This window comes from Oncorhynchus masou, chromosome 29, assembly GCF_036934945.1.
Source record: "Oncorhynchus masou masou isolate Uvic2021 chromosome 29, UVic_Omas_1.1, whole genome shotgun sequence".
NCBI lineage: Eukaryota > Metazoa > Chordata > Actinopteri > Salmoniformes > Salmonidae > Oncorhynchus > Oncorhynchus masou.
Window position 1 is genome coordinate 30,128,820 of NC_088240.1, and position 13,474 is coordinate 30,142,293.

General features: G+C 42.2%; 1 protein-coding gene across 1 annotated transcript in view; it reads left to right on the top strand.

Moving 5' to 3' along the window:
* Positions 1–12,834, top strand: part of LOC135519308 (solute carrier family 15 member 2-like) — a 32,903-nt gene extending 20,069 nt beyond the window's left edge. The window contains exons 9-23 of the mRNA XM_064944472.1: positions 3,532–3,614; positions 3,801–3,884; positions 4,181–4,270; positions 4,742–4,786; positions 5,016–5,051; positions 6,597–6,685; positions 8,096–8,177; positions 8,422–8,547; positions 8,895–9,059; positions 9,216–9,262; positions 9,466–9,573; positions 9,814–9,910; positions 10,160–10,303; positions 11,212–11,316; positions 11,597–12,834. Coding sequence (XP_064800544.1) covers positions 3,532–3,614; positions 3,801–3,884; positions 4,181–4,270; positions 4,742–4,786; positions 5,016–5,051; positions 6,597–6,685; positions 8,096–8,177; positions 8,422–8,547; positions 8,895–9,059; positions 9,216–9,262; positions 9,466–9,573; positions 9,814–9,910; positions 10,160–10,303; positions 11,212–11,316; positions 11,597–11,827 — 1,532 coding nt within the window. The 3' untranslated portion in view covers positions 11,828–12,834. The remainder of the gene's footprint in view (positions 1–3,531; positions 3,615–3,800; positions 3,885–4,180; positions 4,271–4,741; positions 4,787–5,015; positions 5,052–6,596; positions 6,686–8,095; positions 8,178–8,421; positions 8,548–8,894; positions 9,060–9,215; positions 9,263–9,465; positions 9,574–9,813; positions 9,911–10,159; positions 10,304–11,211; positions 11,317–11,596) is intronic.
* Positions 12,835–13,474: the final 640 nt, after the last annotated feature.

Below are 13,474 nucleotides of genomic sequence, written 5' to 3' on the forward strand. Positions count from 1 at the left end.
ACACACACACACACACACACACACTTACAGATGGCTGGTATTGGCTAATTGCTGGTCTTGTCCATTATAACATATGCTTGATGTAGCGGTAGGTGGGTTACAGTAACAATACAAACAGGACACACATGTTGACACATGTAAATACAGTCTGTAGGTCTTTTGGCTAATTTGTTTTAGTTCCTAAACAAATGTCATCTACCCAGATAGCACACATCATCAACACTCTTCAGTGTGTAGTCAAGAAGTTAACTATAACAGAGAGTAAGGGTCTTGATTACTTCTAACCATTCGGGGATGACCATGGGTGGAAAAAGCTTATCTAGGAACTCCTAGAATTCCAATTTTTACATGCCAAAAGGTCTTCACTTCGGGAACTCATTGGGAACTCCCACATGTCCGTCTCCCCTCAGTTCCCCCTTGGTCTGACAGAAAGACAATAGTTTGTTTGCAGTTAGGGAATGTGCTTTGGAGGAGACCAGCACTCATAAAACTGTATTGCCATAGTACATTTACAATCAGTTTTTTTGTGTGTGTTTTTTGTATTTATTATTTTACCCCTTTTTCTCCCCAAATTCATGGTATCCAATTGTTTTTAGTAGCTACTATCTTGTGTCATCGCTACAAATCCCGTACGGGCTTGGGAGAGTCGAAGGTTGAAAGTCATGCGTGCCCCGATACACAACCCAACCAAGCCACACTGCTTCTTAGCACAGCACGCATCCAACCCGGAAGCCAGCCGCACCAATGTGTCGGAGGAAACACCGTGCGCCCGGCCCACCACAGGAGTCGCTGGTGCATGATGAGACAAGGACATCCCTAACCCGGATGATGCTAGGCCAATTGTGCGTCGCCCCACGGACCTCCCAGTCGCGGCCGGTTATGACAGAGTCTGGGTGCAAACCCAGAGTCTGATGGCACAGTACAGCGCCCTTAACCACTGCGCCACCCGGGGGAGGCCCAACACTGTAACTGCGTTTATTTTCAGCAAACTTAACATGTGTAAATATTTGTATTAACATAACAAGATTCAACAACTGAACATAAACTGAACAATTTCCACAGACATGTGACTAACAGAACAGTGTAACAGTGTCCCTGAACAAAGGTGGGGTCAAAATCAAAAGTAACAGTCAGTTTCTGGTGTGGTCACCATCTGCACTAGCATTAACGCTAGCGTCCTACCTCGTCAACAGCCAGTGAAACAACAGAAATTCCATAATTACAATTCCTCAAACATACATGTATTTTACACCATTTTAAAGATGCACTTGTTGTAAATCCAACCACAGTGTTGGATTTAGGCTTTACGATGAAAGCACACCAAACGATTATGTTAGGTCAGAGCCAATTCACAGAAAAACAAAGCCATTTTCCCAGCCAAATTTGAGGAGTCACAAAAAGCAGAAATAGAGATAAAATTCATCACTAACCTTTGATGATCTTCATCAGATGACACTCATAGGACTTCATGTTACACAATATGTATGTTTTGTTCGGTAAAGTTCATATTTATATCCAAAAATCTGAGTTTACATTGGCGCGTTATGTTCAGTATTTCCAAAACATCTGGTGATTTTGCAGAGAGCCACATCAATTTACAGAAATACTCATAATAAACATTGCTAAAAGATACAACTGTTATGCATGGAATTTTAGATCCTCTTCTCCTTAATGCAACCGCTGTGTCAGATTTAAAAAAAAACTTTACAGAAAAAGCAAACCATGCAATAATCTGAGTACAGCGCTCAGACAACAAATCAAGCCAAACAGATATCCGCCATGTTGGAGTCAACAGAAGTCAGAAATAGCATTGTAAATATTCACTTACCTTTGATGATCTTCATCAGAATGCACTTCCAGGAATCCCAGGTCCACAATAAATGTTTGTTTGATCGATAATGTAAATAATTTATGTCCAAATACCTCCTTGTTGTTCGCGCATTTAGCCCAGTATTCCAAATCCATGACGCGCGATCAGTCAAAAAGTTCCGTTACAGTCCGTAGAAACATGTCAAACGAAGTATAGAATCAATCTTTAGGATGTTTTTAACATAAATCTTCAATAATGTTCCAACAGGAGAATTCCTTTGTCTTCAGAAATGCAATGGAACGTAAGCTAACTCTCAAGTGAACGAGGCCAGCTCGTGGCTCTCTGGCAGACCTCTGACTCATTCCCCTCTCATTCGCCCCCACTTCACAGTAGAAGCATCAAACAAGGTTCTAAAGACTGTTGACATCAAGTGGAAGCCCTGGGAACTGCAATTTGACCCCATAGACACCATGTATTCGATAGGCCAAGAGTTGAAAAACTACAAACCTCAGATTTCCACTTCCTCGTTGGATTTTTTTCTCTGGTTTTTGCCTGCCATATGAGTTATGTTATACTCACAGACATGGTTCAAACAGTTTTAGAAACTTCAGAGTGTGTTCTATCCAAATCTACTAATTATGTATATTCTAGCTTTTATGGCTGAGTAGCAGGCAGTTTAATTTGGGCACGCTTTTCATCCAAAATTCCCAATGCTGCCCCCTACCCTAGAGAAGTTAAGTACTGCAGTGCATCTCCTCCTCATGGACTGCACCAGATTTGCCAGTTTTTGCTGTGAGATGTTATCCCACTCTTCCACCAAGGCACCTGCAAGTTCCCGGGCATTTCTGGGGGGGGGTGGCCCTAGCCCTCACCCTCCGATCCAACAGGTCCCAGACGTGCTCAATGGGATTGAGATCTAGGCTCTTCGCTGGCCATGGCAGATCACTGACATTCCTGTCTTGCAGGAAATCACGCACATATCGAGCAGTATGGCGGGTGGAATTGCAATGCTGGAGGGTCATGTCAGGATGAGCCTGCGGGAAGGGTACCACATGAGGGAGGAGGATGTCTTCCCTGTAACACACAACGTTGAGATTGCCTGCAATGACAACAAGCTCAATCACATGATGCTGTGACACACCGCCCCAGACCATGACGGACCCTCCATCTCCAAATCAATCCTGCTCCAGAGTACAGGCCTCGGTGTAACGCTCATTCCTTCGACGATAAACGTGAATCCGACCTCACCCCTGGTGAGACAAAACTGCGACTCGTCAGTGAAGAGCACTTTTTCCCAGTCCTGTCTGGTCCAGCAACGGTGGGTTTGTGCCCATAGGCGACGTTGTTCCCGGTGATGTCTGGTGAGGACCTGCCTTACAACAGGCCTACAAACCCTTAGTCCAGCCTCTCTCAGCCTATTGCGGACAGTCTGAGCACTGAGGAGGGATTGTGCGTTCCTGGTGTAACTCGGGCAGTTGTTGTTGCCATCCTGTACCTGTCCCGCAGGTGTGATGTTTGAATGTACCAATCCTGTGCAGGTGTTTATGGTTCATTGAACAAGCATGGGAAACAGTGTTTAAACCATTTATAATGAAAATCTGTGAAGTTATTTTGGATTTTTACGAATTATCTTTGGAAGACAGGGTCCTGAAAAAGGGACTTTTCTTTTTTTACTCAACATCTACTCAAACTCCACTCTTTATATGCTTATGTCTTTGTAGTTGTGTTCATCTCTGGAAGTGGGATGTATAAGAAGAGTCCACCGGAAGGGAACATCTTGTTGGATGTGTGTAAGTGCATGGGGGTAAGTCATCCATCTCTCACTCTCTCAGCAGTCATATACTTCCATAGAAAGATGTCTCTCGTGGCAGACTGTTAACATTGCTGGCCAGCACACTTTGGTTCTGGGTTCTGAGATTACAGAAAGATAAACCTCTGTCCCTGGGCTGAATATTGTACCATGACTGCTCCTGTTCCCTCCACCCTACAGTTGGCCATCAAGAACCGTTGGAAGAGCTCTAAATATGACCCTAAGAAGAAACACTGGCTGGACTGGGCAGAGGACAAGTATCCGGTATGATTATCAAGAATGAAATAACTTATTCTGATTAACTCCAGTGACGACTAGAATGACTTCATGGAGCTTTTAATTGCCCCCATTAACTGTGTTTCAGATTAAGTAAGATATGATAAGATAATATAAAGATAAGAAAACGCTATTGTCCCTAACATTTTCATAAAATTGCATTTTTTTCTTTGGTGATCTGGCATACAGGTGAACGTCTACAGGAGAAGGCATATGTGTGTGTATAAAGAAGTCTCTCCTGATAGTGACCCATAATGTATGGTTTCCTATGTGTTTCTCTACAGAGACGTCTGATCCATGAGATTAAGATGGTCCTAAGGGTTCTAGTGCTCTACATCCCTCTGCCCATGTTCTGGGCTCTGTTTGACCAGCAGGTAAGGACCCAACGCTTACCCTTACCCTAACCAGCCTCACGAGAACAGTAATCACCACCCTCGCTGTTAAAAAGCCCCGTCCTAAGCAATTCCTTTCATGATTCCGAAACCCAGGATACAGTCCAATACAGTGGGTATGGACTGAGTTAAGACAGTAATTTCAACCAGCTTTGCCCTCTGGGACCCCAAGTTCTGCTTGCCTAAGGCTCCTCTCCTCTCCTCTGGCCAACAACAAACAGCACCACACTACCATCTGATTAGGGATAACTGCAAATTCCAAACACACATCTAACATTTTGTTTGGCTTTCCATTAGGCATGTTAGAACCCAAGGACATTGGATTAATGAGGTCTGATTATGCCATTGAAGTGAATGGTGATGGCGAACCAGCTATCCAGTGCCATAGAATACAATGAATGGGCCAGTGATAACATGATAACATTCAGCCGTCTTTGTTTTGTGATGCTGTAGGGATCCCGTTGGACTCTCCAGGCCACGCGGATGAACATGGCCTTCGTAAGTTCCTTTTTCTTTCTTTCAATGTACAGTACATAACAACAGTGGTATGAGTCTCGCAGTGAATGGTCTTCGTAAGTTTATTTCTTTGTGTAGCAATGTGCTTTACAACTGTGGTAAAAGATGATTGTACAATATTTATGATTTCATAGTATTCTGAATTGTTTTATTATCGTTGACTGTAATCTGAAATTGAGATCTTGTTGTAAAATCGGTCTCCATGTTACAGGGATCAACATTTGTCCTGAAGCCTGATCAAATGCAGGTAACAGCAGTTCCTTACTCTCTTCCCACTCTCTGCGCGATCGACAGAAAGCCGATGTTTCCAGTTTTCAGGGATACAGTATTTCAACCTAACTTCCGCTTCCCCTAAAAAATGGATATGGGGTCTCCGTTCAATAGTTTCTTTACGCCTGCTCCGTTAGGTTACTCACTTCCTAACAGTACATAATACATTACTACTGCTTATAATCTTTATACTAAACTCAGCAAAAAAAGAAACATCCCTTTTTCAGGACCCTGTCTTTCAAAGATAATTCGTAAAAATCCAACTAACTTCACAGATCTTCACTGTAAAGAGTTTAAACACTGTTTCCCATGCTTGCAATGAACCATAAACAATTAATGAACATGCACCTGTGGAACGGTCATTAAGACACTAACAGCTTACAGACGGTAGGCAATTAAGGTTACAGTTATGAAAACCCTAGGACACTAAAGAGGCCTTTCTACTACCTCTGAAAAACACCAAAAGAAAAATGCCTAGGATCCCTGCTCATCTGCATGAACGTGCCTTAGGCATGCTGCAAGGAGGCATGAGGACTGCTGATGTGGCCAGGGCAATACATTGCAATGTCCTTACTGTGAGACACCTAAGACAGCACTACAGGGAGACAGGACGGACAGCTGATCGTCCTCGCAGTGGCAGACCACGTGTAACAACACCTGCACAGGATCGGTACAGCCGAGCATCACACCTGCGGGACAGGTACAGGATGGCAACAACAACTGCCCGAGTTACACCAGGAACGCACAATCCCTTCATCAGTGCTCAGACTTTCCGCAATAGGCTGAGAGAGGCTGGACCGTGGGCTTGTAGGCCTGTTGTAAGGCAATGTCAGTGTTCTTCCATGGCCAGCGAAGAGCCCGGATCTCAATCCCATTGAGCACGTCTGGGACCTGTTGGATCGGAGGGTGAGGGTTAGGGCCATTCCCCGCCAGAAATGTCCAAGAACTTGTAGGTGCCTTGGTGGAAGAGTGGGGTAACATCTCACAGCAAGAACTGGCAAATCTGGTGCAGTACATGAGGAGGACATGCACTGCAGTACTTAATGCAGATGGTGGCCACCAGATACTGACTGTTACTTTTGATTTTGACCCAAGACGTTCAGAGACATTATTCCATTTCTGTTAGTCACATGTTTGTGGAACTTGTTCAGTTTATATCTCAGTTGTTGAATCTTGTTATGTTAATACAAATATTTACACATGTTAGGTTTGCTGAAAATATACTCAGTTGACAGTGAGAAGACATTTCTTTTTTTGCTGAGTTTAGAACTGTAACCATAGGTTATCTCTCGCATGGCCTTGACTAAGATCACACTGGTTTTCTCCTGAACCCAAACCCTTTTATAATGGATATTACCACCATAATGCTATCTTTTTATTGAGAACATTGAGCACAAATATTTACTGGTGTCTTTTATAAGTATGTTGCATTAACCTTTATGATTTTATGATATTTTTAGGGGATTTTTTATTGTCATTTATAGGAGTGTGCCCTGTGTTTTGTTCTTGCTTATTTTTTCAGATGTTAAACGCTCTGCTGATCCTCGTGTTTGTGCCTATCTTTGACATGGTTGTGTACCCACTCATAGGCCTGTGTAGGATCAATCTCACGTGAGTGGACCTTGTCTGTCTGAACAATAGCTGTCTCATCCTTGCTTCTTCCGTCCTTATTTCCTCAATTCCTTGCCTTTCCTATCAAAGCTCATTGGAGGAGGGACCTTGGATCATCTTCTCCAATGCGTTTCAAGGATAATTGGGGAAGCAAGGATGAAGGAAGCAAGGCTACGTTTTCAGATACAGCCCGTCTCTTAACGAGCGGGAGCTTTAGCTGACGGTGGACACTACAGTGTTCCACAGTCATCTTTTATGAGGAAACTAAGGGAGTAAGGAATGGTGCAAGAACAGGCATCATGTGGCTTACACAGCTGCCCGTTGGCCATAAAGAAAACATTTGTAGCTGCTCTACCAAACCTCGTGATCTTATCATGTCATAGAGATGGGTGAAAGATACGTGGAAACAATGTTGTGCAAATGTCTTCTCCTACAGAGACATAAAACAACTGACCAAATGAGTCATTTCTGAGAACAGAAATGGTTGTTACTGTGTAGTAGCAACTGTGTACTACTGGTTAGCACTGTGTAGTAGTACGTGGTAACAACTGTGTTAGGGACAATGTTGACCAATGTGAGTTGACTGTCAAGCACTCTGTTAAAACCTCTTGATACTCCCCATCCCGGATCCGGGATCGTGAATAAAGCCTCAGGCTCATTAGCATAACGCAACGTTAACGATTTCTGAAAATCGCAAATAAAATGAAAATAATGCGCCTGCTCTCAAGCTTAGCCTTTTCTTAACAACACTGTCATCTCAGATTTTCAAAATATGCTTTTGAACCATAGCAAATCAATCATTCGTGTAAGAGTATTGCAAGCTAGCTTAGCATTTTGAGTAGCATTTAGCACGCAACATTTTCACAAAAACCAGATAACCAAATAAATAAAATCATTTACCTTTGAAGAGCTTTGGATGTTTTCAATGAGGAGACTCTCAGTTACATAGCAAATGTTCAGTTTTTCCTGAAAGAATCTTTGTGTAGGAGAAATCGCTCCGTTTTGTATTATATGCATAGTCGAGCATCTTTTTGTGACAAAATATCTTGTTTAAAACGGGAACGTTTTTCATCCAAAAATGAAATTGCGCCCCCAGAGTTTCAAGAGGTTAAAGATGCACTCTCGAACGTTTGTATAAATTCAGCCAGTAGTTTTGAAAGTGGTGCTCACAAGCCAAAAGGGGCCCCCGTGTTTTGTGTACTACGTCATCAAATCATATACATCCATTTCGTATGCTTTGTTGTGTCATGCAAAAAAAGTTATCCAATTCGTACTATATGTAACAAATTTGTTGTGCTTAAGATCCTAGAGGGCATCTTTACAAGTCTATACGTGTAGTATAGTGTAAGGTATCTAAGGGTAGTGTGGGGTCCGATTGTTTGATTGTCAGATTCTTCCATCTCTTCTCAGGCCGCTGAAGAAGATGGCTGTGGGTATGATCTTTGCAGCGCTGGCCTTCGGTTCTGCCACCTTGGTGGAGGTCAATGTCACGGTAAGACTAAACATCTCTGGCTCAATTTCACTTTAGATTTTGTTTGTATAACTTGCCAAAGGCCAGAAAAATCCCTAATCGTGTTTTTGCAAGATTTTCATAATTCTCAATAACTTCTGAAACGACCTCTTTAAATCCATAGTGACAGAATCATGGCGTTTTACCCTACCTATAGCAGCTGTAGCTGTGGGAAGAGACTACCTTGATTCTAATGTCCCCTCTATCTTCTCTTTGCCTCTGGTAGAAAACGGTGGTGGAGCCTGCGCCACAGGGACAATGTCTGCTACAGGTCTACAATCTGGCTGTCAGTGACGTCAAACTAAACATCTCCGGGACTAACCTCTTCTCACAACCCATCAAATCCTATGAGGTAAACTAGATTGGCAGTTTTGTAAAGCAATACAACAGTAAAGCACATTACAGGATGTTTTACTGTAACCTAACCATATAATTCATGTACCCATGAGTGTGTGGCCAAATTTCTGTGGTCTGGGTGGTTTGTACATTCCTGTAATTCTATTTCTATGAACTTAAGTTAAGTTGATAATGCTATGCGTATAACACATAATGTATTTATAAACGTTGACAGCAGCTCTTACAGAAAGCAGTCCTACCAGATAGGAGTGTGTTCTTCTGGGGTCAGCGTGTCTTTTGTTTTGGCTGTATAGGTGAACATAAACCTTGTCAATTCTTTCTGCCACTGTGTCTGTCCATTAGGATCCACCAGCATATCAGCATATTCAACTAGGGGGACACAACAAGACCATCAATATGGCGGTCACCCAAAATGAAATCCTTTACCAGTGTGTCCAGACCTTCACAGAGCAGAAAGCCTACACTCTCGTCCTGCACAGCAATGGTTCTGGGATTGTGTGTCAACTAGTGAGTCTGAAGTCTGATCTGAAGCACCATAATGATTACAAAAGTTATTGAACGATGTGGTAGCTCTTCTTAATAGCCTACTACAGAAATTATTTCTGTATTTCCAACTTTCATGATCTGTTCTGTTTATTTTTTATTTATTGTTTCATAATATAGGCGACAGACAACATACATAAAAGTGAAAACATGGAAGCGTACCTGAGGTAATGGTGTTTCTATGTCTGAATTTAACTGGAGGAAAGAATAAGAGTTCATCATCTTGTGAATCATCTTGTACAATGGAAAAATACATGTTCCCCATGACTCTCAGCTATAGATCAATGAACATACTTTATCCCATCTCTGCATACCTGCATTAGAAATGTATTGGAGCTGAAGCATTTAACATGGTCACTGTCTCGAACAGATTCATCAACACACGGAGCGAGGCTGTGAACATAACAGTAGGTGCTGTGGATTTTTACGTACCTGCTGACTATGGCATATCTCCCCATAACAGTGTGGAAAGAAAAGAGTGAGTATGACTTGCATATTTCCTTTCCATTGCAGTTCATCTTAACAAATATTAAAGTATCTCATCCCAGTCCACTGACAGAATATCCTATAATTGATATTCCTAATTTTCTAACATTGAAAATCTGACTGATATATTAACAAATCGGTAATAGATACAATACTAGATCATATCTCAGTATCCACAGATCACTTTTACCTCTGCCTTCTCTAAATCCTTCACCTATCCCATCTCTCACAGGTACACAAATGATAAGTGTACATCAGGCTCACAGAATTTCCTCATCACCCTGGGCCTGCTTGACTTTGGAGCCTCGTACACTGTCATTCTCAAAGGAGTGAGTCAGGCCACTGGTTTTACATGAGACCACAAAATACCATACTGTAGATACTATATGTGTTTCCTGCTACAGCCTGAAGCCAGTATAACTATAAATACATGGACTAGCACAGTACTAGCTACCTGGTAGTTAAACTAGTAAGTGTATGTGATCCCTGTGATAATTGAACCCACAACCTTGGTATTGTTAGCATTTTCAGTGCCTGCCCTGGCATACAGTACTAACCTCCTTTACTTTTTTTCCCAGGACCCTGGAGAGATCATTCTCCAGAAAATGGAGGATGTGAAGGCCAACAATGTCCACATAGCCTGGCAGATTCCACAATACGTCCTGATCACAGCGGGAGAAGTCATGTTCTCCATCACAGGCCTCGAGTTCTCCTACTCACAGGTCAGTAGTTCTCCTACTCACAGGTCAGTAGTTGTCTTACTCACAGGTCAGTAGTTCTCCTACTCACAGGTCAGTAGTTCTCCTACTCACAGGTCAGTAGTTCTCCTACTCACAGGTCAGTAGTTCTCCTACTCACAGGTCAGTAGTTCTCCTACTCACAGGTCAGTAGTTCTCCTACTCACAGGTCAGTAGTTGTCTTACTCGCAGGTCAGTAGTTCTCCTACTCACAGGTCAGTAGTTCTCCTACTCACAGGTCAGTAGTTGTCCTACTCACAGGTCAGTAGTTCTCCTACTCACAGGTCAGTAGTTGTCCTACTCACAGGTCAGTAGTTCTCCTACTCACAGGTCAGTAGTTGTCTTACTCGCAGGTCAGTAGTTCTCCTACTCACAGGTCAGTAGTTGTCTTACTCGCAGGTCAGTAGTTCTCCTACTCGCAGGTCAGTTGTTCTCCTACTCACAGGTCAGTAGTTCTCCTACTCACAGGTCAGTAGTTCTCCTACTCACAGGTCAGTAGTTGTCTTACTCGCAGGTCAGCAGTGATTAGTAATTGGTTATTGGTTGAGTATTGATAATAAGCCTAAAATGCCTACATACTGTAGGTACCTCTGAATATCTGAAATAATTGGGGTGTCCAATATGATGAAAATTCTACCTAGCCTTTCAGAGGGCAAGATGAAGCTAAAACCATATTGCTTATACCAACCTGAACCCTTTCAGATCTACATGAAATGCATAGGGTGATAACAAGGTTATGGGTTGATTCATTGGAATTCCGCCTTTACAAGGAGAGAATATAATGTTTGAGTAAAGAACGTGTGCATCATCGTTAATATCCCCCAGAGCTGTGTGATCTGTCCCTGCTTTTCCCCACCAATGATAAACAATAGTTTGGTCTATGCTCATTACAGGCCCCAGCTAACATGAAGTCAGTGCTGCAGGCCGGCTGGCTGCTGACTGTAGCCTTTGGAAATGTCATTGTGCTGATCGTCGCAGAGGGGGCCGGTCTGGATCAGGTAAGTCTCAGTCCCAGTAGTAGAAGAGTGCTTTTGTTTTCACTGTGCTGTTTAGAAGATCTTGTCATTGCACCATTGAACCCATAGACAGCATAAAACAGTTAAGAACACAGAACCAAATGTCTGTGGTAGTCCACTAGAGGGCAACCAATCATAACATCATTACTGTCTCGGTCCCTTTCTCAAGTAGAGTACACCAGGGTAATACATATGGCCTTCAAATAACAACATAGGCCTGTGTTAAATGTGTTTAATGTTGAGTCGAACTTCTAATTCCCAGTGGATGGAGTTCCTGCTGTTCGCTGGCCTCCTGGTGGCAGTCTGCATCATCTTCTCCATCATGGCTTACTTCTACACCTACGTAGACCCTGACGAGCTAGACAAGCTGTTCCCAGACAAGACAGTCAATGACGACGATGAAGACAACTTGAAAAAGAACCAGAAATACCACATGGACCAGACAGACAACAGTATGTACTTGAACCCAATAGAGAAGCGCACTAAGATGTAGCTTGGTGACTGACTGTGTTACGACTTCCCCCTCGATAGACCTGTAAGCCCCTATTGTGGAATGTTTTTATGCATTGGTAAATCGAAGCAAAGCATTACGATTTGGTGAATGCTGTTTGAGTATATTTTGACTGAGCCTTACTGTATGTAGTTTGTTGTTGTCACACTCTGTCTGTGTGATCTTATGTACTAACCAGAGTTAGCACTCCAACCCAGACACCTCAAAATCCACAGGTGAAACCAGGACCAGTAGGAACAAAACAACTTTGTTGCAATACTTTATGGCAAAATAAATTGAATTTTTGTGAATTTATAACATTTTACAGAATTTTGCAGTACTGCACATAATTAAACAAACGTTAGCTTCCTGTTTATAATGTTGTTCATAGTAGACAAGGAACACAACTGTCTCTTACAGTTAATGATACATGAAAGGGAACCTATCCAAAAACAACACAATAACAGAACATTGTAAAAATGGTCCCTCTTCATACTGGCTACTTGAGACAAAACTGGAGTAGACTGAAGTCCAGTAATACTTGACTAAACCAAAGTACAGATGACAAAGGCAACAGTAAACATGTAGTCCCGCACAAATGATGCAGCGCCACCAGCTTGGGCTAATTGAGATATTGTGTGTGACTAGCAAATTTCTGTCAATTACTATAGCTCCACGCCTTGGCCAATCAGTGTAATTTTATAAAAGCCGGATCTCTGTGGCAAGACGCATCATTCACCCAATTTTCGTCAGAATCGGCCCAGTGGTGTCTGAGATATTGTGTGTGACTAACGTATGAACAAGGAAGGATGGAGACAAATCCACAGTCCCCTCCCCAATTTCATCGCAGGGGACAACTATGGAGTCAGGGAAAAGTCTCAAGACACTCTAGAGAAGACATGCTGCTCCTAATCATCAGCATAACATTTTCTAATCTTGAGAAACATTTTCTTGTAATTTTACTGTAAATAAAAAATGAAATGCTAAATAAAAAGGTGTACATATCTGTAGTTGAATATTTTATACTTTTATTTCTGACAGTGTCACTAGAAAGCGTACTACTCTTATGGCTTTGCAGGACTAGCTCACTGTTGATGGAATCGGTATGCACATTTATAATCTTTACTCATTCATGGCTTTGCTCGTGGGATTTCCTTCCCTTATCACAGATCCATGACTACCGACAGAAAGCAATCACACCACTTCCTAGTAATGGACATATTACATCCATCACTCCTTAGACAACCTTCATTAATCACTGTTTCATAACAGGCTGCCATTCTACCATTCTCTCTGAGTTCCAAATGGCACCTATAGGGCTCTGGTCAAAAGTAGTGCACTAAATAGATAATAGGGTGCCATTTGGGATGTAAACAGCTGTGAAATGTAATGCAGAAAATGTAGCCGACGTCTGAGAGATATCACTATTATTACAAAGATTAGGATCATACAAAGTCATTCTAAGTGCTATTTGAGTGCTATTTGCTCGGCGTGTATAGAATTAAATGAATTAAACTAATAGCACAAGACAACAAAACATGGTAAGAATGTAAGAAATAATCTTGTCTTGGATTTGACCTCATGGAACTGAGTCCCCAAGATTATAATAGTCATATAACAGACTACAATAAACCATATCTAAGGGGGTAT